Source organism: Rhinoderma darwinii, chromosome 4 (genome assembly GCF_050947455.1).
Source record: "Rhinoderma darwinii isolate aRhiDar2 chromosome 4, aRhiDar2.hap1, whole genome shotgun sequence".
Taxonomy (NCBI): Eukaryota; Metazoa; Chordata; class Amphibia; order Anura; family Rhinodermatidae; genus Rhinoderma; species Rhinoderma darwinii.
Window position 1 is genome coordinate 203439992 of NC_134690.1, and position 25128 is coordinate 203465119.

Consider the following 25128-nt stretch of genomic DNA (forward strand, 5'->3'; position numbering starts at 1 on the left):
AAACCGCTGATGGATTTTTCCTTTGCCTGTTCCAAGAGTAAAAAAAAAAACTGCGTAAAAAAAACCCCGTCAAAAACGGCTGTTGTGCAAAAACACTTAAAAAAACAACGGAGCTGATTTTTACAGGCAGAATTTTCTGCCTGCAAAAAACTCAGTGTGAACAGGGCCTTAATATCAAACTGGGACAATTGCATAGCAACAGTCCGAATCAGCTTTTTTGACACCCTTTCTCTCCATGAGTCGATGGGAACAAGCCTATGTCACTAATAAAGGCAGCAGAACGGCCTGTACGATAAAATTGGTACTGGTACAGGTTGCACCTGCTTGTGTGATGCTGTGCTGAGGCATCATGGGATTGATAGCATAGCACAGAGGAAGAAAAAGCTGGGGAAATCTAAAATGACAGATGGTGACAGAACAGGAAAAAAAAAATGGATGTTGGATTTCAGGGAGGTGAGTACAATAAGCATAAAAGTCATCCAGATCCTGATAGACAATGGAAAGTTGTGTTTCTATTGAAGGTCTTCCTAAACAAAACCCCTAGTTCTAGATGTAGTGCAGCCACAACTTGTGTATAAGGCTTTATTCACATCGCATTTATAGGACAAGTCAGAAGGATACAATTGGTTAACAAGAAACATATGTTTTACCTATAGCAATCTATGGGACAAATGTATACCAAAAGAGTCCCTTTTCCACGTTTAACAGCTTAACATCTAGAAACTGTGCCTTGACAGTATTAAAAAGTGTAGCCTACCATGTTATACAATACGTTAAAGGCCATGAAAACCATTGATGCCGTGTTTTTCTATGTAATGTTCAATGTGTTTTGGAATACTAAGGCCTCTTTCACACGACAGTGAAAAACGGCCATGTGATGGCCGTCCTTTTAACGGCTTTCACATGGCCGTTTTCAGAACAATGATGTTCTATGGGTGCATTCACACGGCCGTTTTTTTAACGGCCCGTGAATAATGGCCGTCAAAAAATAGGACATGTCCTATTTTTGGCCGTTTTGACGGCCTGACGGCCCCCATAGAAGTCAATGGATCCGTTTTTAACGGCTGTCAATACATGTAACAACCGTTAAAAACGGATCTGTTACATGGGGACTGGCAAGGGAACTACTAGTTCCCTTGCTGGCTATCGTTGGCATACTCACGTTTGCGGCGCTTCTTCAGGTGTGGTCACTCGGGTTTGAAGGCGCCTCGATGACGTCACCGCCCCGTCGCACTGCCTTGCCAGATCCCGTGCAGACGAGTGACCACAAGTGAAGAAGAGGAGAGACGGCGCTGCTCTCGTGAGTATGTGGCACGATCTATAGGCAGGCTGGTGTGGCATCTACAGGGAGGCTGGTGTGGCATCTACAGGGAGGCTGGTGTGGCATCATGTACAGGGAGGCTGGTGTGGCATCTACAGGGAGGCTGGTGTGGCATCTACAGGGAGGCTGGTGTGGCATCTACAAGGAGGCTGGTGTGGCATCTACAAGGAGGCTGGTGTGGCATCTACAAGGAGGCTGGTGTGGCATCTACAGGGAGGCTGGTGTGGCATCTACAAGGAGGCTGGTGTAGCATCTACAGGGAGGCTGGTGTGGCACGATCTACAGGGAGGCTGGTGTGGCACGATCTACAGGGAGGCTGGTGTGGCATCATCTACAGGGAGGTGTGTGGCATCATCTACATGGAGGCGTGTGGCATCATCTACATGGAGGCGTGTGGCATCATCTACAGGGAGGCGTGTGGCATCATCTACAGGGAGGCGTGTGGCATCATCTACAGGGGGCGTGTGGCATCTACAGGGAGGCGTGTGGCATCATCTACAGGGGGCGTGTGGCATCTACTGGGAGGCGTGTGGCATCATCTACAGGGGGCGTGTGGCATCTACAGGGAGGCTGGTGTAGCATCTACAGGGAGGCTGGTGTGGCACGATCTACAGGGAGGCTGGTGTGGCACGATCTACAGGGAGGCTGGTGTGGCATCATCTACAGGGAGGCGTGTGGCATCATCTACATGGAGGCGTGTGGCATCATCTACATGGAGGCGTGTGGCATCATCTACAGGGAGGCGTGTGGCATCATCTACAGGGAGGCGTGTGGCATCATCTACAGGGAGGCGTGTGGCATCATCTACAGGGAGGCGTGTGGCATCATCTACAGGGGGCGTGTGGCATCTACAGGGAGGCGTGTGGCATCATCTACAGGGGGCGTGTGGCATCTACAGGGAGGCGTGTGGCATCATCTACAGGGAGGCGTGTGGCATCATCTACAGGGGGCGTGTGGCATCTACAGGGAGGCGTGTGGCATCATCTACAGGGGGCGTGTGGCATCTACAGGGAGGCGTGTGGCATCATCTACAGGGAGGCGTGTGGCATCTACAGGGAGGCGTCTGGCATCATATACAGGGAGGCTGGTGTGGCATCATCTACAGGGGGCGTGTGGCATCTACAGGGAGGCGTCTGGCATCATATACAGGGAGGCTGGTGTGGCATCATATACAGGGAGGCGTGTGGCATCATATACAGGGAGGTGTGTGGCATCATATACAGGGAGGCTGGTGTGGCATCATATACAGGGAGGCGTGTGGCATCATCTACAGGGGGCGTGTGGCATCTACAGGGAGGCGTCTGGCATCATATACAGGGAGGCTGGTGTGGCATCATCTACAGGGGGCGTGTGGCATCTACAGGGAGGCGTCTGCCATCATATACAGGGAGGCTGGTGTGGCATCATATACAGGGAGGCGTGTGGCATCATATACAGGGAGGTGTGTGGCATCATATACAGGGAGGCTGGTGTGGCATCATATACAGGGAGGCGTGTGGCATCATCTACAGGGGGCGTGTGGCATCTACAGGGAGGCGTCTGGCATCATATACAGGGAGGCTGGTGTGGCATCATCTACAGGGGGCGTGTGGCATCTACAGGGAGGCGTCTGGCATCATATACAGGGAGGCTGGTGTGGCATCATATACAGGGAGGCGTGTGGCATCATATACAGGGAGGTGTGTGGCATCATATACAGGGAGGCTGTAAATAGTGTCTAGGTGAACATGTGACCTTCCTTTGGTTGTTTTCAGGGGGTTGGGACAAAAAAAGCCTGCCCAATGAAATTCATCAGTTTTTTTAACGGCCATGAAAAACTGATGCAAAATGGATGTCAAACGGCCATTAAAAACGGACAGATGGACTTGAAATGGATGAAAATTTAGAGACAAACTGATGCAAAATGGCCATGAAAAACTGACAGTTGATCAGTTTTAAATGGACATTTTTTTTCACTGTCGTGTGAATAAGGCCTAAACCTTTTTCTAATGTAGTCTTACTAAATAATGTATTTTTGCTTTAGCGCTGCAGCTTCTATATACAGTATTGTACATAACTTTTAGGCAGTTGTGGAAAAATGCTGCAAAGTAAGAATGCTCTCAAATGCTTATCATGCTGATCAGTTAACAAAATACAAAGTGAATGAACAGAAGAGAAATCTAAATCAAATCAATATTTGGTGTGACTTTTGCCTTCAAATAGCATAAATTCTTGCACAGTCATGGATTTTGTAGGTCTATAGTCAGGTGTATGATTAACCAATTATAGCAAACAAGTGATAATGATCATCATTTTTATATGTAGGTCGAAACACAGTTATTAACTATAAGGGTATGGTATGTGCACACACAAAATCAAAAATTTTGGAAAATACGGGGCGGTTTTCAAGGGAAAACCGCTCCTGATTTTCAGATGTTTTTTTATTCAAAGTCGCGTTTTTCACAGCCGTTTTTGGAGCTGTTTTTCTAGAGTCTATGAAAAACGGCTCTAAAAGGGACATGCACTTCTTTTTCACGGCCGTTTTTCAAAACAGCTGCGTAAAAAACGGCCCGTCGGAACAGAACGGCGTTTTCCCGTTGAAATCAATGGGAAGATGTATAGAGGCATTCTGCCTCCGATTTTATAGCCGTTTACGCCCCGACAAACGGCCGAAAATAAGCCGTGTGAACATACCCTAACAGAAACGGCTGTGTAGGAGGCTTAAAACTGGGTAAGGAAGAGCCTAACTCTGCTACAAAGGTGAGGTTGTGGAAGACCGTTTCACATCACAGGTCAACCATGGCCAAGGTAGTTATAGTGCATCAGCAAGGTTACACCCATGTAAAGATTTCAAAGAAGACTGGGGTTTCAAGATGTGCTGTTCAAGTCCTTTTGAAGAAGCACAAAAGAAACAGGAAATGTTGAGGACTACAGAAGCAGTGGTCAGCCAAAAAATCAGTGCAGCAGATCAAAGAAACATCATTCATGCTTCCCTTCCAAATTGGAAGATGTCCAGCAGTGCCATAAGCTCAGAACTGGCAGAAACCAGTGTGACCACCCATCCTTAGTTTGGAGAAGTCTGACCAGAAGTGGTCTTCATGGTACAATTGCGGCCAAAAAGCCATACCCTTGAAGTGGAAAACAAGGCCCAGCGACTCAACCATGAACGAAAAATAGCAGCAGGTTCTCTGGACTGAATTTTAAATATTTGAAAGTAACAGAAGGCAGTTTGTTCACTGAAGGGCTGGAGAGCGGTACAATAATAAGTATCTGCAGGCAACAGTGAGGAGGTTCCTTGCAAGTTTGGGACTGCATTCAGCAAATTAAGTTGTGGATTTGGTCAGGATTAATGTTGTCCTCAATGCTGAAAAATACAGGAAGATATTATCCTTCATGCAATACCACCAGGGAGGCATCTGATTGACTCAAAATTTATTCTATCTACAGCCATGTAAGTGATAATATGGCCCCCTGATCTCAAAATCATCGAGTCTGTCTGGGATTACATGAGGAGACAGAAGGATTTGAGGAACCCAACATCCACAGAAGATCTGTGGTTAGTTCTACAAGATGTTTGGATCAACCTCCCTGCCAAGTTAATTCAAAAACTGTGCGCAAGTGTACCAAGAAGAATTGAAAGGCAAAGGGTAGTGCCACCAAATATAGATTTGATTTAGATTTCTCTTCTGTTCATTCATTTTGTTAAAGGGGTTTTCCCGCGAGGGACGTTTATAACATATCCTCATTATATTTAATAAATGTCAGATAGATGCGGGTCCCACCTATCTCTAGAACGGGGCCCCCTAAACCCCATTCTAGCTTTGTCTGCTATCGCTGACTCCCGGCCACTTCCTGACTTTATGGTCGGGAGTTACGAAAACAGCGTAGCTCGCTGAGAAACACAGTTTCCGTAACCCCCATAGTAGTGACTGGCAGTTACAGAAGAAGCGTAGCATGCGAGCTACGTTGTTTCCGTAACTACAATTCAGTTCTATGGAGCTTACGAAAACAGCGTAGCTCAGCGAGCTACGCTGTTTTCACCTTCATGGTCGGAAATCAGCCGACACACACAGGGGTAGAACGGGGTTTAGGGGTTCCGTTCTAGAGATAGGTGCGGGTCCGCTGGCGGCCGCCGTTCGCCGCTATCCGGATTACCTTAGCGGCCGCCAGCATAGTTTACCTTCGTGCCGGCATCCCTCTCCTCTCTGGGGACGCCGGCATGTACTGCTCCCGTCTGCAGCTCGCTCCCGTAGAGTGCACACGTGCGTCCTCGTGTCTTCTTAAAAGGGCCAGAGAACGCACCACTATAATCTTCCCTAGCCTATCCCTGTCCTACTTAAATCCATCCTGCCCGCCTTCTTCTCGTGCCTGAGCGTTATTGTCTACCCATGTTCGTTATTGCAAATGGTCCGTTAGTTGTATCCTGTGTTCCCCTATCCTGTATCCAGTAATTGGGTTTGTTCCTAAGCGAAGTCTAGTGTTGGAGTCGATTTCTTCCTCTGTGCCACGTGTCATCTGCCGTGCCACGTGTCAGTGCTAAGTGTCAGCTACGCCGAGTGTCTGCCAAATCATCTATCCAGATACTCTTGTCCTAGAGACGGTTATTGACTCTAGTTTGGCCAGCTGCTAATCCGCTATGGCGTAGCGGCCTAGTGGGTCCACATACCCCACAGCCATGACAGTACGATCAGGCCATGGATTCCGCTGGTCAACGCAAGACTGCACACTAGTTGATGCCAGCAGACATGCGAGACCTCCGGGCACGACAGGATCAGCTTCTTCAGGCAGTGAATTCCACAGTTAATTGCTAGGATCTTTCTACTGCAGCTGCTGCTACTACTACACCTCCTCCTGCTGCTCCTACTGTCAGTACTGGCCCCGGAATCTCTGTGCCTCTACCACCTCGCTATGATGGAAATGCAAAGACCTGTAGAGGCTTTATAAACCATTGCCAGATTCACTTCAGATTGGACGCACGTTTCTTTCTCCCCATCGTTTCTACGATTGTCCTATTGAACTGCTCCCTTACGTATCACCCACTTGTGGACGGGTCTATCCTCTCTCCTTGCCAGAAACCCAGGCCATGTCGGCTTACGTCAAGAAGAACCTTGAGAGGGGGTTCATCCTGAAATCATCTTCTCCCTACCGGGGCCGGATTCTTCTTAGTTAAGAAAAAAGATGGATCACTTCGACCATGTATCGATTACCGTGGTTTAAACAAAATCACGGTCAAAAACAAGTACCCCATGCCTCTAATCTCAGAGGTCTTCAATCGAATTTGTGTAGCCAAGAGTTTTACAAAGCTGGATCGACGTGCGTGGGGCTTATAACCTGATTTTTACCGGCAGTAAATACCAAACTTCTCATCTCTGACTGCTCCAATCTTTGCTTTTACTAAGAAGAGGATGAACAGCAATGCCTGGACTCCAGAGGCAGAGTCAACATTTACAAGTCTCAAAAGAGCCTTCAGTTCAGTCGGCAGTTCTTCATCATCTTGACGTGTCTCGACAGTTCTCATGAGAGGTTGATGCTTCTTCTGTAGGTGCTGGAGCACTTCTGTTTAAAAAAAAAGTCCAAGGGTAAGGCAGTGGTTTGTGGATTGTTCTCCAAACTGTTCTCTCCTGCAGAGCGCAACTACTTCATTGGGGATCAGGAGTTACTGGCCGTCAAGTTGGCCTTGGAGGAATAGCGACATCTGCTGGAGGGCGCTATTCACCCCATCATCATCTATATGGACCACAAGAATCTCACGTTCCTTCAGTCTGTGCAGTGATTAAATCCTTGTCAAGCCAGATGGTCGCTGTTTTTCGCCCCGATTCCAGTTCTTGCTCCACTTCCACCCTGCAGATCAAAATGTGAGGGCCGATGCGATCTCGGTCATTTGAGACGGATGACTCCGAGGAGGCTCCCCAATATATTATAGATCCTTCCAGGATTATTGCCGTGAACCCTCTGCAAATTAGAGACATTCCCCCTGAAAAGACTTTTATTTGTCCTGCAGACAGGAAGAGGATTCTCCCCTGGTGACATAATTCCAAACTGGCTGGACCCTCTGGTGTCCGTAAGACACGGGACTTTAAACCTCTTCATTACTGGTGGCCCACGCTGCCTAGAGATGTTGTGGACTATGATGCTTCTTGTACCAATTGTGCCCAAGACAATTCCTCTCATTCCAAGACTGCTGGTCTGCTTCAGTCTCTGCCCGTTCCTGATGGACCTTGGCAACACATCGCCATGGATTTCATCACCGACCTGCCCCCTTCTGCAGGTTGCACTACTGTCTAGGTCATGGTGGATCGCTTTTCTAAGATGGCACATTTCATCCCACTAACTGGCCTTCCTTCTGCTTCTCGTCTGGCAAATCTATTTATACAGCATATCGGTCATCTGCATGGACTGCCCCTCAATATCGTGTCTGATCAGGGTGTACAATTTACTCAAAAATTCTGGAGAGCCCTCTGTAAACTTCTTGATGTGAAATTCTACTTCACTTTTGCAGATCAATCACAATCTAACGACCAAGTTGAAAGGATTAATCAAATACTGGTAAAATGATCTTTGTCATTCTATTTCTGTTCAAAACGACAACTGGGTATAGCTCCTTCCTTGGGCCAAGTTCTCCTACAACAACCACACGAGTGAATCTACTGCCTCTTCCCCATTCTTCATTGTATACAGTCAACATCCACGTGTTCCTCTTCCTGTTCCAGCTAGATCTCAAGTACCTGCAGCTAACTCTTCATTTGGAGACTTTTTTCATATCTGGCAGCAAACCAAATCCTTTAGCCTGCAGGCGGTAGACCGCATAAAGAGAAATGCTGACAGTAAAAGCCCTCCTCAGTTTCTTCCCACTGCCAAAGTCTGGTTATCATCAAAGAATATTAGTTTGAAATTCCCCTCTTACAAATTTGCCCCCAGATTTCGTGGTCCTTGTGAAGTTCTCCAACAGTGCAATCCTGTGTCATATAAGCTACGTCTGCCGTCGACTTTTAAGATTCCTAACTCTTTCCATGTGTCTCTCCTAAAACCCATGGTCCTGAAGCGCTAAAGCTAAGCCCCTAGACCTGCACATTTCTCCTAGTGGTGCTTCTGACATCTTTGATGTTAAGGAGATTCTGGACTACAAGAGGGTAGGAGGCAAAATCTTCTACCTGGTTGACTGGAAGGGGTTTGGTCCTGAGGAGAGATCATGGGAACCTGAAGAGAACATTAATGCCCCTGCGCTCATCAAGAGGTTCCATCTTCGCTCTGAGCCTAAGAAGAGGGGGCGTAAAGGGGGGTACTGTAACGCTGGTGGCCGCCGTTCGCCGCTATCCGGCTTCCCTTAGCGATCACCAGCATAGTTTACCTTCATGCCGGCGTCCCCCCCCTCCTCCTCCCCAGGGACACCAGCATGTACTGCTCCCATCTGTTGCGCACTCCCGTAGAGTGCATGCGCGCGTCCTGGTGTCCTCTTAAAGAGCCGGAGCGCGCTCCACTATAATCTTCCCTAGCCTATCCCTGTGCACCCTGTCCTACTTATATCTGTCCTGCCCTCCTTCCTGTGCCTGAGCATTGCTGTGTCTACCCATGTTTGTTATTGCAAATGGTTCCTTAGTTGTATCCTGTGTTCCGGTATCCTTAATTCTATTTGTTCCTGAGCGAAGTCTAGTGTTGGAGTCGTGTTCTTCCTCTGTGCCACGTGCTATCTGCCATGCCAAGCGTCTTCAGTGCCACGTGTCTGCTACACCACGTATCTGCCAAACCATCTATCCAGGTACTCTTGTCCTAGAGACGATTATTAACTCTAGTTTGGCCAGCGGCTAATCCGCTATGGCGTAGCGGCCTAGTGGGTCCACATACCCCAAAGCCATGACAGTACGCTCAGGCCATGGATATATTACAAAGATTCACGTATTTACATGATATACTAATGTATTAAGTTTACCTATCATTATAAATGTTTTGTAAATGGATTGTCTGCTTCAGACAAACCCTTATTATGTGCTGTATTATGGCATATTAAGATAATAGACATATCTGTTCTAGCTAAAGCAAAGCGCTGTGTTTAGCACGGTTCTCCTTTCTGATAGACTGTAGAGTATTGGATGGAAACCAATAAACTTCACAAACTAGCCATTGAAATGGATCCTGTAATTATTTGAATTCCTTGCAGCAGCAAAACCAGCACTTACACAGTGGTGTGGTTGCAGAGGTGATTTGGCAGTGAAACTCTTTGTGATCACCTTGTAAAAGAAGACCCGCAATCTCAAATGGAGTTGTCCAAACCAGATAACTCCTTTAGTTAGATGTTGAAACTATACTGGACTAGTAACGGTTTTAAAAAAAGTCACTTTTAGCTGGAAAAATATACTGTCTTCTCTTTATAAAAAATCATATCACAATTAATTATTGAATAATTATTTCCCAAACTCATTAGCAAGTGTCTGCAGAAAAAAAAGGAATAATTCAATCTGGCGCCTGGTGCCACAAAATATCTGTGCATGAGTAGAAATTAGCAGAATTGGACCTGGTCTAACTTTTGTATAAAATGAGAAATAATTAGAATAATTTTAGCAAAAAAAAAGAGAAAAAAAAATACCTACTCTGTGTTGGTGTCGCCAATACACGGCATGTATAGCACCCTTGCAACATTCTTAACTTCTGGAATGTCTTTTGTGTCACAGGATGTACTTCCAGAGAAAAAGCAGGAACCAATACGTCCAGACTTTATTAATTCCACCAACACTGTGTCAACGTTCAACAGCCAAAGCTAAAAGAATAGGGTAACAAACAAAGAAACATTAAAATGAGCATGATTCTTTAAATATTAGAAGTGACATAGCAGTTACTATGTGCAATCATTTAACAATGACAGCATACCCCTTGGAGACCCTTAGTCAGACACAATTGTTGTCTTGGTTACTTTACTTATGTTATATGAATACTCTTTGCAATTGTATTCCTATATTACAGATTTAGTGCATTAAAGGGTCACTATCGTAGAAAAAATAAGCATTTTAAACAAGGCCATCTAACAGAGGGTAAAACCAGTAGGTTCTAAAAGCCCCCACTACCCATCTCACAGAACCAGATTTGGAAGTCTATATACTGTGCTTGGCATCCAGCTAAAAGAGATTTTTGGGAGAGGTATTGTGAGCTGCTATATTTTCATAGAAACGCTGATTATCTCAGCTAACATATGGGACTCTCTTCACGATATTCCACCCAAATGTCCTATTCAGCATCCAGGCACATTATATAGCTATACAAATGGGAGAGCTTAACAACTACTAGTGTCACCATTCCGAATTATACATTTCTTCAAAGTATTTGACAAAGTTATGACATTAACTGCATGTTCCACATAATCTTAAACCTATACTTTTATCATATATTTGACACTAAATGGTTGTTATTTTTCTACCTAGAATATTGGGTCATATGTATCAGTTTCCTTTTTTTTCTTTGGCTTTGTAGGGGAATCTATATATGCAGAAAGTATCAGACACTAAAGAATTGAGAAGATTGATATTGAACGTGTGAAAAATTAGACAATGTGTTGACAGCATCTGTGATTTCCTTCTTCGAACTGTACAAAGACATACAATGAAATGGAATTTGAAGAACGGACAAGTGAGAAAAACAAAACCATTAAAAAGGATTTTCTAGGACTTGGTGAAACATACTAACCTTTACCATTACGGAGACATGGACTGTCTAACTACCCTATTGCCTCTGTAAACATACCCAGCTCCGCTATATCTCCAGTGCCAGACCCTGTACTGCCTGTCTACCTTACTGATCACCGCACCAGTACCATAGACGGAGCTCTGTTGTGCTACATCATACTCCTGGTACATGTATAGACTATTCTTTGTTGTAACCCATAGAAATCATATCTCCAACCTTTCCTACTTGACATGGTTCAGCTATCGCTAATGCATATACAGAGATTAAACCACCAGACAAGTTAGGGGCGCTTAAGTTCTCGCACCAAGTTAGACTAGGCAGTCGGAGGATGAGTCAAATTTTTCACAGAGGTGCAATTTATAGGATAAATTTGGCTAAGCTTACTAGACATGCTAGAAACATTTATCCTCCTTATACCAACTCCTGGCTGGCTTAATTTTCGTTTGGCACATTTGAAGCCATGCCACATTCCCTGGTAGGCCACGCACCCTTTCGAGACACAATTTTATATGGTGACTATTTAGGTGCAAACATATATGTTCTTTGGTGCATTTGACGACACATTTTAGACGCAGACAACATAGTAAATCTACGAAGTAGTACTCAGTGGAAATTGTGCGGCAAGATATGCAGCATTGGGTTTTATCTACATTGTTATTTGGAGGTGCTGGAGGTTGTTGAATATAAGCACTATTTGAATGCAACGATGTACATAATTTGGTACTATACCAGTTATGCCTTCTTTCTTTTATTTTCTTCTTCCTCTTTTGTTTTCTTTTCATTCTTTACATTTTCTTTTTCTTTATTTTAATATATTTTTTGTATGTGTGGCACTGTGTGGATTTCCATTTGCCTTTTTTACTTTACCATATTTTTTGGACTATTAGACACACTTTTTGTCCTCAAAACTATGCTGTAATCTTCTAGTACATCTAATAGTCTGAATGCAGACAGCTGCCAGAGTATATAGAAGCAGGAAACGGAGCTCAGTGATTCAAAAGTCCTTGCAGTGCACTGTTTTGGAAACATATTGTCCTGTGGTGTGTGTAAAAAAATCTCTGGGTTATCGGTTTACTGAACAGTCACATCTTACACATAGAATTCACTTAAATCTGACTGTTCGGTGGGCAAATAACACAAACATTGGCACACACAGCACAATAAATCGGTGTAGGTACTGATCTGCAAGGACCGTCTAGCAACGCCCCCTCCTATAAACAGAGCAGCAAATTTATCACCTGCTTCTCCACACCTCTGGTGAGTTCAAGTCTGGTAAGTTCATGGGAGGGTGAGAGCACTATAGCTGCCAATATCTTGTATCTCCCTGGCTGACGTATTGAGGCACTATGGCTGGCATTGTATTGGGGCACTGTGGCTGGCATTGTATTGGAGCACGGTGGCTGGCATTGTATTGGGGCACGGTGGTGCTGTATCTATACCCTATTGTCTGAATATTACCAAGGAAAAGTACAGTCAAAGACAAAACCCTCCTCTTTTATACAACAAATTATGGGTGCGTCTTATGGTCCAGTGCGTCTTATAATCCGAGAAACATGGTAATTTATTTTTGTGCATTACTACTCTGTCATAGTATATTACAAATATTATATATATTTATATTGTTACGGCCGCGGTCACGTCCCCCAACCTCCCCTTACCTGCCTCCCGCAGGTCTTCCTCTTCCTGCCAACGTCTCCCTCCCCAGAGACGCCAGCACAAGCGTCCACTCTGTCCCGTAGTGTTCACTAGAGGGCGGGCACGCGCATATGTAATTAATTATGCTCAGATCACCTTGAACTATAAAAAGGGTCCTGAGCTTTCGATCCTTGCCTGAGCGTTGTTTGTAGTTCCCATGTTAGTCTTGCAAACGGTCCCTTAGTGTTACCCTGTTACCTGTATCCGGTGCTGTGTTATTGTTCCTGAGCCTGTTTAGCGATTGGAGTCGTGTCCTGCTGTCGTCCGCCACAACCTGCTGCATCGGCGGTCATCCGCCCATTTCTGGCGCAACCTGCTGCACCTGCTTTCATCCGCCACGTCTGGCGCAACCTGCCACATCCACCTCCATCCTTGCTAAAGTCCCTGCCAATTGTCTTGTATAGATTTGTGCATTGACTGTGACTTGGCCAGCTGCCTCTCCGCTACAGTGCAGCAGCCTAGTGGGTCCAAATGCCCCTAGATCGTGACAGTACGCTCAGGCCATGGAACCTGCTGGCCAGCCCAAGACCGCAGTTCAAAGGATACAGACGGAGATGCATGACCTACGGACAGGTCAGGATCAACTCCTTGAGGCTAGAAATTCCATCATGGCCCATCTGGATCAACTCACTGTTCCACCTCCGGTTCCCCCGCCAGAGACTGCTGCCAGTCCACTGCCCGTTGATCCTCCTGTTTGTTCCGGATCCACAGTTTCGCTGCCTCTTTCTCCTCGCTATCATGACCCCAGAGCCTGTAAAGGGTTCATCAACCAATGCTCGGTTCATTTTAGGCTACCAGCACATCTCCTCACCTCTGAGGAGGCCAAAGTAGCGTTTATTATCTGCCTCCTTGCTGACAAGGCCCTTGCATAGGCAAATCCCAACTTGGAACAGGAACCTGAATCCTCAGACCTAGCCTTGCTCCTGAAGTCTATCCGTGGCATGTTCGAGGAGCAGGACCGAACATCTTCTGCCGCGGCCACTCTGCTGACTCACAATTATTGCTACTTGCACTTTTTCACATTTGTGGACTTCAACTGTATGCATGTATATGTGCAGGGGGAATTGTGGATTTCATGACTATTTTCATATTTTTAACACTTTGTATTTTTGACCTGAAGAAAAATGTTCCCCCTTTTTTTCCTTCTTTGTGGAGAGGGTGCCATTATACACTAGTGATTCATTATTGTTTTTTCATAAATTAATGAGCTCATTTTCCATTATGGCACTACTTCCTATGGTTTTCACCTAACAGTAGGGGTCACCAATCTAGGTAATATCCGAATGTCCTCCATGTACTGACAACGGATTGCTATTATAGTGTGACCCATTTTTGCAACAACTTTTTTCATTATCCTGTTTTGTAGATAATCTATTATTGTATGACCTTTTCATGTATTAGATCACGTGGCTTATCCACTATGTAAAAATTTTCGGTATATTATGCCATTTACGTTCTAGTGGCGCATCTGCCAATTCTCAAAATGGCCACGGCTGCCTCACTGGCTGTGTGCACATGCATGAGGTGGGTGGATATCAGCGACGTCACTCCGGAGCATTATGGGACTTGGTGCTGTGTTTCTGTGATGTACCAACTTTCGGATACAGGGAGTGTCGTTGCTTGGGTACCAACCGGCCTCTCGTCTGTGCCATATAAGAGAGCACAGTGAGGTAATTCGCTTAAATAGGAATCCAGTTGGATTAGTACAATATAAACTGATCCAGCACTTCCTGATGAAGACCGGTGTGAAACGTGCGTTGGGCTGCTGGACAGTGTGTAGGCAGTTATCATGGCATACGGTGGGTGAGGTTGACTCATGTATTAAACTTGGGTATTAAGCATATATTTGTCAAGTTTACTATTATGTAATACTTTTTTGGAAACTTTGCATAAATATCTTATACTTGATGATTGGTACTAATATATATATATAATATATATATATATATATATATATATATATATATATATATATATATATACACACACACACACATACAGCTGTATCAGAGGATATGTAAAACCACCAATTTTGTCCTGCCTATATATCACACTGTCCTATTTGTGTGCAAGTTTATTGAATAATGTGTTTTATTTGGTGATTTTAATGGTATGTACACGTATTTGTAAGAGGATTAATAAAGTATTTATATATTTTTGCAATATTGCTTGATATTTTTATTCTATAGCATTGAGGGAAATATTATATGCTTTTGTACTGTAGTAAATCTGCCTCAATGTGATGGCTGCTTTTTCATTTTTGACCAGTGTTCCTCTAAGCAAAATTATTTTTAAGTATTTGCTATCAATCCGTCAGCTTTCTATTGAAGGTACAACATAATGTTCCCATGCAGATTATAGACTGCTAGGATGGGTGGCCACAGGGATTTCTCGTCAGTTTTCAGTGATTTTTTTATTTTTAATAACTGTATATTTCATTTAAGTTTTCTCAAAGGAAAACAGACAAGGTTATACACAATTCCTGTCACGCAGAGCACATTGCTCTACAGCTGAATGACGGTAAGAAGTATATTATTTACAGATGTAACAGAGTGGAGTATACTGCAGGTAAACATACAGAGTTAATGTAAAGGTAAATGCACTAAATCTTATTGCTCTAACGCATTTAAAATAAAAAATCAACCAAGGAGGAACAGGGCAGTAACACGATTATTGGACAACCAACTTGGATTCTAGCATAACAGATGACTCATCTACGACTTCTCAACGTCAACCTAATAGCGATTCTTCCCAGTTTTGACACTTCTGCCCCTTTACAAAGCGCATCCAGCGGGATGACAGAGGAAAAAAAAAATAAAAAAAATAAAAGATCGAAAACCAGGCCAAAAGAGGAAACAAGTGATGTGAAGACGATAATGGACTATGGAGAGGCAAGCACACCTATTGTTGTTAATTTGATGGATTGTGAATTCAATGAAAATTGTTTGTCACTGCTTACAGAGGGGTTACATTTTGGACTAGCTGAAGAGTTCCATCGAGTGAACTTTGAAATTGACAAATTTAGAGCCATATACAAACTTAACTAACAAACTGTTCCATAAGACTGCAGATACTAAACGCATTAAAAAAAAAAAAGGGTGAGATACCAACTCTAATAGAACATTTTGATTTAACAATGAAACGATCTATGGGGAGTCAGAGCAACATCACTGAATTGTCTAATAAAGCTTGCTCGATAAATAAAAATGCTTCTGTTGAGGATTGTACATTTTCTGGTGGGCTCAAGTCTGATTACTTCCCTCCCTTAAAATCAGGCAGTTCTTGACCTGTGTTCTACTCAGGTTTTAAGAGACATAAAAACACATATATATCCAATTTCTGCTCCAAATTTGTGTCCTGGTGAACTTAGGGCATTAAAGGCTATGTAAACCTTTGAAAGGGATTTAAAAAAAAAGAAAAAAAGTCAATCGTGTTTGGTGCAACTTTACAATTTGTTCTTATTAAAAATTATTTTTACTATTTGAGATACAGCTGCTCTATATTCTCTATACAGATCACCTGCATCAGTCGCTAAGACATGAATCCGTCAGTCCCGTGGACCTAACGGGTTATCAACTTAGATGTGATGGATAACAGGTGGATCCTGCGTGTCAGAGACACGCAGGAACCGCTGTTACTGAACCCATCAGTCCCGTGGACCTGACTGGAGCAGAATTTAGCAAACGATACAGCTGCTATGTATACAGAATACAGAGCAGCTGTATCTCAAAGTAAAAACTATTTTTTAATAAAAACTATTTAGAAAGTTGCACCAATCACACTGATTGGCCTTTTTTATTTAAAAAAAATCCCTTTTAAAAGGTTTACTTAGCCTTGAAAGAAGTTTAAATCGAATGACAACTTAGTAATCAATCAAGCCGATAAAGGGGAAAACACTATTTTGATGACCAAGAAGTATTACGTGACAGAGGCCGAAAGGCAGTTGAATGATGTATCAACGTATCAGATTCTTTATTGTGTTCCCACCGTTAAATTCCAAAGCCAATTACAGACTTTACTCGCAAAAATGTGGAATAGTGCATGCTTTCTATTAAAACGGCTGAAAAATAGTTTCCTGAATTCCCTCAGAAATTTTTTACCAAAAATCCACTAAATCTTGTTATGTCTCCCAGGCCGCTCTATTGTGGCAGTTTCTACTCTCTAAATACATAGATTGGCTGCTATGCCCATTGTTAAGGGATATTCCCTCGTATTTGAAAGAAGCTAATGATTTTCTGTGGACATTGAGAGACATAGAATGGAAGGAAGACTTTAAACTAACATCACTTGATGTTAAAAGTCTTTATACATGCATTCCACATGAAAAATCCAGGCTGTTTGCCAGGTTCTAAGTAATACTGATATGAGTGATGCGTATATCAATTTTGTCTGTGAGGTACTGCAATTCATCCTCACACACAATGCTTTCAAATTAAAAGCGTACCTGTCGTTACAGGTGATTTTTAAGAATAAACGGTCATGTGTTTACATGAAGAATAACACTACTTCTGAACATTATGTGACTTGTATATGGCATTTTTTTTTTAGCAGTTCCCCCTTTGAAGGCTCTCTCATTCCGCTTTCCCTCAGCTAGTGGGTGGAGCCTAACGGCTATCACGTCTGCCATACATAGCACACAGAGAAGAGAAAATCCTGCTCTCCTGTCTCTTTGTAGCACACTCTGAGAAGCAACAGCAACATGGAGGATATTACACAACAGTAATAAGCAGTGTAGCTGTGAATCCATGCCTGGGGTAAGAAAGAACACTAATTAGTAGGTGCAGCAGCGTCTGTGTCTCTCTGCCTCTCTCTCACTCTACTCCTGCTCCCTCATCCCCTCTCCATAGACTTCTCTCGGAAGCTGTAATCGGATCCTTCAGTGAGCTGATAAGTGAAAAACAATTAAAAAGAGACATTTTCATGAATCGAATATATATTCATAGTTGATAATGCCTTGATTGAAAAGTTGAAACGTCGCCTTTTGCACAAGGTGAATAAACACCTTTATTTCGTACTTATGCTGGTGTGCTGCCTCTCTCTCTTCTGGATACAGTCCGGGGAACTTTGCACGACTGTCTGGTGTGATCCATGGTCAAGAACCTTGAGGTTCAGCACCCATTACCTTGCTTGCTGTGCAGCTCCTATATTGCTCTATTTGGAGTCTTTATTCATAGTTTCTTATATTCGTTTACACGATCGATTCATGCAATGTTTGTAATGAAACTTACATCAAAATGTTGTGGTTTTTAGATTTACTGTATAGCAAAACATTGTTTGTTACAATATCATAGCACACGGCCACAACATGTAAAACAAAAAACAAAAAAACAGCTATCCCATGCAGTCAGTTTCTCTGTCTGGGAAGAATTTATATTTAAGATGACAATTTTCTACAGCAAGCTACTGAATTAAAAATGCGGCTTTCTCAGAGGGCCTATCCAGTAGAGGTATTAAATGAAAAGTAAAAAAGCTTGCAGCGTTTGTCACAATAAGAATAAAGGAACGAATTGAAGACGCTTTACGTTTTGCATTAAACATTGCCCTTAAAGGGATGGTGTTGCCAGAAAAACATGTTTTTTTTTAAAAAATTAAACATTTAGTGTGTGGGTGATTAAACATTGTTCAAAATTTTTTTATTTTTTTGCATGAGTCCATGTAATATTATAAATTATTTTTAATTTATAATACTACCCATTTTTGGTCACTAGATGGAGCTGTTCCCAAAATTGCAGCATTGCAACATTGGGTTAAAAGCCCTCGCTCTAGTGAGCTCTCAGCATCCCCCCCTCCTTTATCCTGACTAGTGCCGGGATAAACGAGGGGTTTGAAAGGTTTAACCTCCTACACTGTGTGTCGCCATTTTTTGAGGTAACCCACAGTGTAGTAGGTTTACATACAGTAGTAAACACACACAAACACTTCCGGTCCACAGGAAAATGGCGCCGGACGGCGCCAATTTCGAATAGGACTGTGTGGGAGCGGCGCATGCGCAGTTCCCACACAGACGCCGTACACGGCAGTCAATGGGACGGGAGCCGTTCGCAGTCCCTATGGGACTGTGGCTGCCGTATTCCATGTCTGTGTGTGCCGTTAATCGACACACACAGAAATGGAACAAAAAATGGCAGCCCCCATAGGGAAGAAAAAGTGTAAAAATAAGAAACAGTAAAACACAAACACACAAATGAAAATAAACGTTTTTATTAAAGCACTAACATCTTTAACATATAAAAAAATTATTTGTGATGACACTGTTCCTTTAAGATCCATTCATTAAACCTGCCATTTTTAGAAATTGGAACATATGCAAAAACAACGCAGATATAAAGGAAATTACTTTGCGTACCCCATATCAAACCTCTAATCGGAGGCCTTGCTCACATGGCATGTATTCAAGGCGTTTTTGCCTTGTTTTACTCGCCGAAAAACGCTTGCTTTAAGCTTCCCATTGACATCAATGTGAAAACGCACACAACGCGTTTTGTGGAGTAGTGCCAACTGTTTACTTGCTTGTTGAAAAATTAACCCTTTCAAGACCGAGCTCATTTTGACCTTCATGACCAGCCCCATTTTCTCAAATCTGACGTGTCAATTTATGTGTTAATAACTCTGGAATGCTTTTGCCTATCCAAGCGATTCTGAGATTGTTTTCTCGTGACATATTGTACTTTATGTTAGTGGAAAAATTTGATCAATAAATTCATTGCTTATTTGTGAAAAACACCAAAATTTAGAGAAAATTTGCAAAAATTATGATTTTTCTCATTTTAAATGTATCTGCTTGTAAAACAGATAGTAATACCACACAAAATAGTTACTATTTTACATATTCCAGATGTCTACTTTATATTTGCATTGTTTTTTGAACATTATTTTATTTTTCTAGGACGTTACACGGCTTAGAACTTTAGCAGCAATTTCTCACATTTTCAATAAAATTTCAAAAGGCTATTTTTACAGGGGCCAGTTCAGTTCTGAAGTGGCTTTGAGGGCCTTATGTACTAGATAGACCCCATAAATCACCCCATATTAAAAACTGCACCCCCCCCAAAGTATTCAAAACAGCATTCAGAAAGTTTCTTAACCCTTTAGGCGCTTCACAGGAATTAAAGCAAAGTACAGGTGAAATTTACAAATTTTCTTTTTTTTGCTGAAATTCATTTGTAATACATTTTTTTCTGTAACACAGAAGGTTTTACCCGAGAAATGCAACTCAATATTTATTGCCCAGATTCTGCAGTTTTTAGAAATATCCCACATGTGGCCCTAGTGCGCTAATTTACTGAAACACCGGCCTCAGAAGCAAAGGAGCACCTAGTGGATTTTGGGGCCTCCTTTTTTTAGAATATATTTTAGGCACCATGTCAGGTTTGAAGAGGTCTTGTGGTGCCAAAACAGTGGAAATTCCCCAAAAGTGAGACGGTTTTGGAAACTACACACCTCAAGGAATTTATCTAGGGGTATAGTTAGCATCTTGACCCCACAGGTCTTTTGCTATATTTATTGGAGTATGTCTGTGAAAGTGAAAATCTACTTTTTTTCTGAAAAAATATAAAAAAAAATAATATTTGCAAGGAATAAAGATTAAAAAGCACCCCAAAACTTGTAAAGCTACTTCTCCCGATTACGCCAATACCCCATATGTGGTACTAAACTGCTTTTTGGACCCACGGCAGAGCTCAGAAGGGAAGGAGCGCAATTTGGATTTTGAAGTGCAGATTTTGCTGGATCGGTTTTCAGTGCCATGTCGCATTTGCAACGCCCTGGAGGGAGCAAAAAACAGTGGAATCCCCCCAAAACTGACCCCATTTTGAAGACTACACCCCTCAAGGAATTTTTCTAGGGGTATAGTTAGCATTTTGACCCCACAGGTTTTTTGCCGAATTTAGTGGAATTAGGCCGTGAAAATGAAAATCTACTTTTTTCTGAAAAAACATAGAAATGTTTAATTTTTACAATGAATAAAGTAGAAAAATCACCCCAAAATTTGTAAAGCAATTTGTCCTGATTTCAGCAATACACCATATGTGGTAATAAACTGCTGTTTGGACACACGGCAGGACTCAGAAGGGAAGGAACAATATTTGGCTTTTGGAGCTCAAATTTAGCTGGAATGGTTTTCGGGGATCATGTCGCATATGCAAAGCCCCTGAGGTACCAAAACAGTGGAAACCTCCCAAAAGTCCCGTTAGGGGATTGGAACGAGCGATCATTAGGTCGCTGGTACAATACACTGCAATACTAATGTATTGCAGTATAATGTCATTTTACAGGCTCCAGTAACAGCGCGATCGCTGTTCCTGTCCGTTAGTCCCGGGTGTCAGCTGTAATACACAGCTGACACCTGCAGAATATGGAGCGAGCGCAGCGCGTGAGCCCGCTCCATATATAACCCCTCGCACCACGACATGCTATTAAGTCGTGGTGCACGAAGGCGTTAATGCGCAGCGGATGGTGCAAATTGAAACTTCAAATTTTCCACTGATATGCCATTTTAATGCACAATACGTTGTGCCCAGTTTGTGCCACTGAAGACAAATACCGCATACAATGTTGAGCGGGTTCTCCCGGATATAAAATATCATATATGTGGACGTAAGCTGGTGTTTGGGCACACTGTGGGGCTCAGAAGGGAGGGAACGCCATTTGGCTTTTGGAGCGCAGATTTTGCTTGGTAACTGTTCTGTTTGGGGTTTTGCTGGTATTTCAGTTATGATGTGAGGACATATGTAACCTGTGCGGAGAACATCAGGACATAATAAGAGGGTATAATAATGGGGTACATAAATAATAATCCGCAGATATGTGGCAGGTGTCGCACTGATAAATGGTCGCCCGATCTCATCTGCTTTTGGAACACTCTACACATTTTGCATCGCCATATTCTGAGAGCCAGAACTTATTTATTTTTTATGCAACGGAGCCGTGTGAGGGCTTATTTGTTGCGGGACAATCTGTACTTTTCATTGGTACCATTTTAGGGTACATGTGATTTTTTTTATCACTTTTTATTAGATTTTTTTTGGCAAGCAAAGTGACAAAGACACATAAATTCTGACAATGTTTTTTGTATTTTTTTTTTTTACAGTGTTCACCGTGCGGTATAAATGACATTTTACTTTATTCTGCGGGTCGGTACGATTACGGCGATACCATATGTATATAGGTTTTTTATGTTTTGTGGCGATTTTATTGCGCAATCACTTTTCTATAAAATTATTTCTTTTTTGTGTCACCATATTCTGAGAACCATAATTTTTTATTTTTCCGTCAAAAAAGCGGTGTAAGGGCTTGTTTTTTGCGGGACGGGTTGTAGTTTTTATTGGTATTATTTTGGGGTACATGCGACTTTTTGATCACATTTTATTCTATATTTTGGGAGGGTTGATGACCAAAAAATAGTGATTCTGACATTGTTTTTTAATTATTTTTTTTGCGGTGTTCACCGTGCGGGAAAAATAATATTATAGTTTTATAGTTTGGGTCGTTATGAACGCGGTGATACCAAATATGTGTAATTTTTTTTAACATTTTCATTTTTTTTCCTATAATAAAAGACTTATTATAGGAAAAAAAGAATTTTTTGTTTTTGTAACTTTTATAACTTGTTTTTACACTTTTCTAAAACATTTTTATTACTTTATTTTTTACTTTTTACTTGAAGACTGGCAGCACTGATCGCTGCTATAATACATTACACTACCTACTAGGTAGTGTAACGTATTATAAACTGTCAGTGTGACGCTGAGAGTCACACTGACAGGAAGCTTATGAGGACCTGCCTCCGGCTGGTTCTCATAGGCTGCTGTGCATGGCAGACCCGGGGGCCGTTTTATGGCCTCCGGTTCTGCCTTATAACCGACTGCAGCACCCGCAATCGGTCCCCGGGAAAGTTTGTTGTAGCAACAAACTTTCCAGTTTGTTATAGCAACAAACTTTCCAGTTCGTTGCTACAACACACTTTCCCTGCGATCACATGACCGGGACCTGAACTAATCAGGTCCCGATCATATCTCCGGGACCAGAGGCAGGTGATAACAGCACGATCCGGGTGTCAGCGCTACTCTGAGACACCCGGATCGTGCTTTTAACACCCACCGTGAATTCACGTCAGCACTGCACAGAGCCCAGCAAGTGCCGACGTGAATATACAGTGGGCGGTCGGGAAGCGGTTAAGAAACTTTGCAAAAAGTATTGATTAAAAATCTCCTACCGTTTTCAGTCTACAGCGTCTATGTAGATATATATGTGTCTCCATGGTTTCAGACTAGAAACAAACTCTGTGTACTCAGATCCTGACTTCATACTCCTTTCATCTGTCTCTTACGTACATTTGTGTTATTTTCTAGTTCTCATGATACCCAGAGAAAGAACCAACCAAGAACTTGCTCTGTGATGGCCAAGTTTTGTGTGGCTATACTTATGACACTATGCTACTATCTCTCTGCCGCCAATTCTGTATAATGGTAGTAGTGCATGGAGTAAAAAATTATTGCAGTCTTAAAATATGTATAAAAGCAAAAATTATTTCTTCAAAATGGAACAACTAAATCCAATCTTAATTGCTCCAGCAAATTTATAGTACCCTGCAGTAATGTAAAACTTAAAGTATAATACAGCTTACCACAGAAAACTAAAAAACAAAACATGCAGAATTAAAAGTATACAAAACTAAATGTTCACAATAAATTTGCTGAAGTATGGGCATGAGCGGAAAATTACAAAAAGAATAAGGCCTTATTCACGCGAACGTGTTTCTCGTGTCAGTGTTCTATTCGTTTTAACAACGGACAGCACACTGACCCACGCAATTCAAAGGGGCTATTCATACATCATTGTTTTTTCACGGAGAATGTGTACGTTGTGAAAAACTAACAATATGTTCTATTCTGGCCTGCTTTTGAAGACCAGACTCGCCCATTAAAGTCTATAGGTGCGTGAAGAAAAACCTGACAGAACATGGACAACATCTGTATGCTGTCCATTTTTCAGAGAAACCAGGAAGTGCTTGCAGAGGAGAAAAACAGAAAACTCACAGAAACCATACGGACGCAACACAGACTTTTATATGCATGAAAAACGGTCCATTTTATTGCGGACGCAAATTGGACAACCTTGTGGGAATAAGGCCTTGGATGGAAAGTTCAGATTATATATATATATATATATATATATACACATACACACACACACACACACACACACACATACATATACAGTGCCCGTTCCGGAACACCCTCATAACTTTTGAACGGCTCGAGACAGAGGGTTGAAATTTGGTGGGATTTAATGGGGTCATAAAATCTACCAATTAACGCCAAAAAAAACACCCCCACGGGGGTGGTGCAGTGGGCGGGGGCAGCAAAATCTAAAGGCATGGGGGGGGGGGGTCGAGTGGGGCCTAATTTGAAATCTCTTTTCAATACGAAAACGATGCTGCAAACGATTTTGAAATAGGATTATTTTTCACGGAGATATTTAACGTTAAAGTTATCATCTTCATTATCGGCTACCGCCGATGTTAGCATTACCCAAAACGTACCGCGCGGGTAAATCCTAAATGTGTGTGGGCGTGTGTGCGTGAGATAGGAAATTTCACATCAAGGTGACTTTAAATTACGTATTATTACAATCGGCCTCTGCGATACAAAATGGACCTGGTCTACGATTGTAACATGATTTCATGTGTACACATTTCGGTAGTTGCTAGTGAATTTCAGAGAGTGCTAATTCGGAGAGTAATTTTCATTTTTGTACATTTCTATTGTCATATCACAAAATGCATTTGACCGAAACAGAGAGGATCACTTTATTGATGATGAGAGGGTATGGCAAAGAAAAAATAAGATCCTATCGAGAAGTAGCGGCTTTATTCAATGCCACTTATCCTATCCGTGATCCAATTTCATTGTCAACTGTTAAAAGAACCGTTCATCGTTTGGAAACAACCGGTTCAATTAAAGATGCACCAAGATCCGGAAGACCCAAACATGCTAGTAATGATGAAAAAGCTTTAGATGTTCTGCTCACTGTACATGATAATCCTCATACATCTGTCTCAAGTGGAGCACAACAAAATGATATCAGCGCCACATCAGTCCATTGAATTTTGAAGAGGTGTCATTATCATCCTTATAAAATATGTCTAGTTCAGGAGCTATCCGAAGAGGATTATGACAGAAGAGTGGAATTTTGTGATAAAATTATGAAAATCTGATGATGATCATCAAATCGTGTCAACTACACTAGTTTTTCGAATGAAGCTACGTTTGAACTTAACGGTTCTGTAAATCGACAGAACATGAGGTATTGGACAGACGAAAATCCACATTGGATGAGAGACAGTCATACCCAGTATCCTCAGAAGGTTAACGTTTGGGCCGGAATATTGCTCAATCATATTGTAGGACTGTTTTTCATTGAAGGAAACATAAATGCAGAAAATTACTGCAATTTGCTAT

At 42.3% G+C, this 25128-nt stretch overlaps 1 protein-coding gene across 2 annotated transcripts in view; it reads right to left on the minus strand.

Annotated features, from left to right (window-relative positions):
- The window catches only part of UBE3D (ubiquitin protein ligase E3D), a 255631-nt gene that overhangs the window by 101767 nt on the left and 128736 nt on the right, over window positions 1-25128 (minus strand). For both annotated transcript variants that reach the window (XR_012883173.1, XM_075862076.1), the window contains exon 8: window positions 9886-10052. Coding sequence is in view for 1 of the 2 variants with exons in the window: in XM_075862076.1 (XP_075718191.1) it covers window positions 9886-10052 (167 nt within the window). In the remaining variant the exon portion in view is untranslated. The remainder of the gene's footprint in view (window positions 1-9885; window positions 10053-25128) is intronic.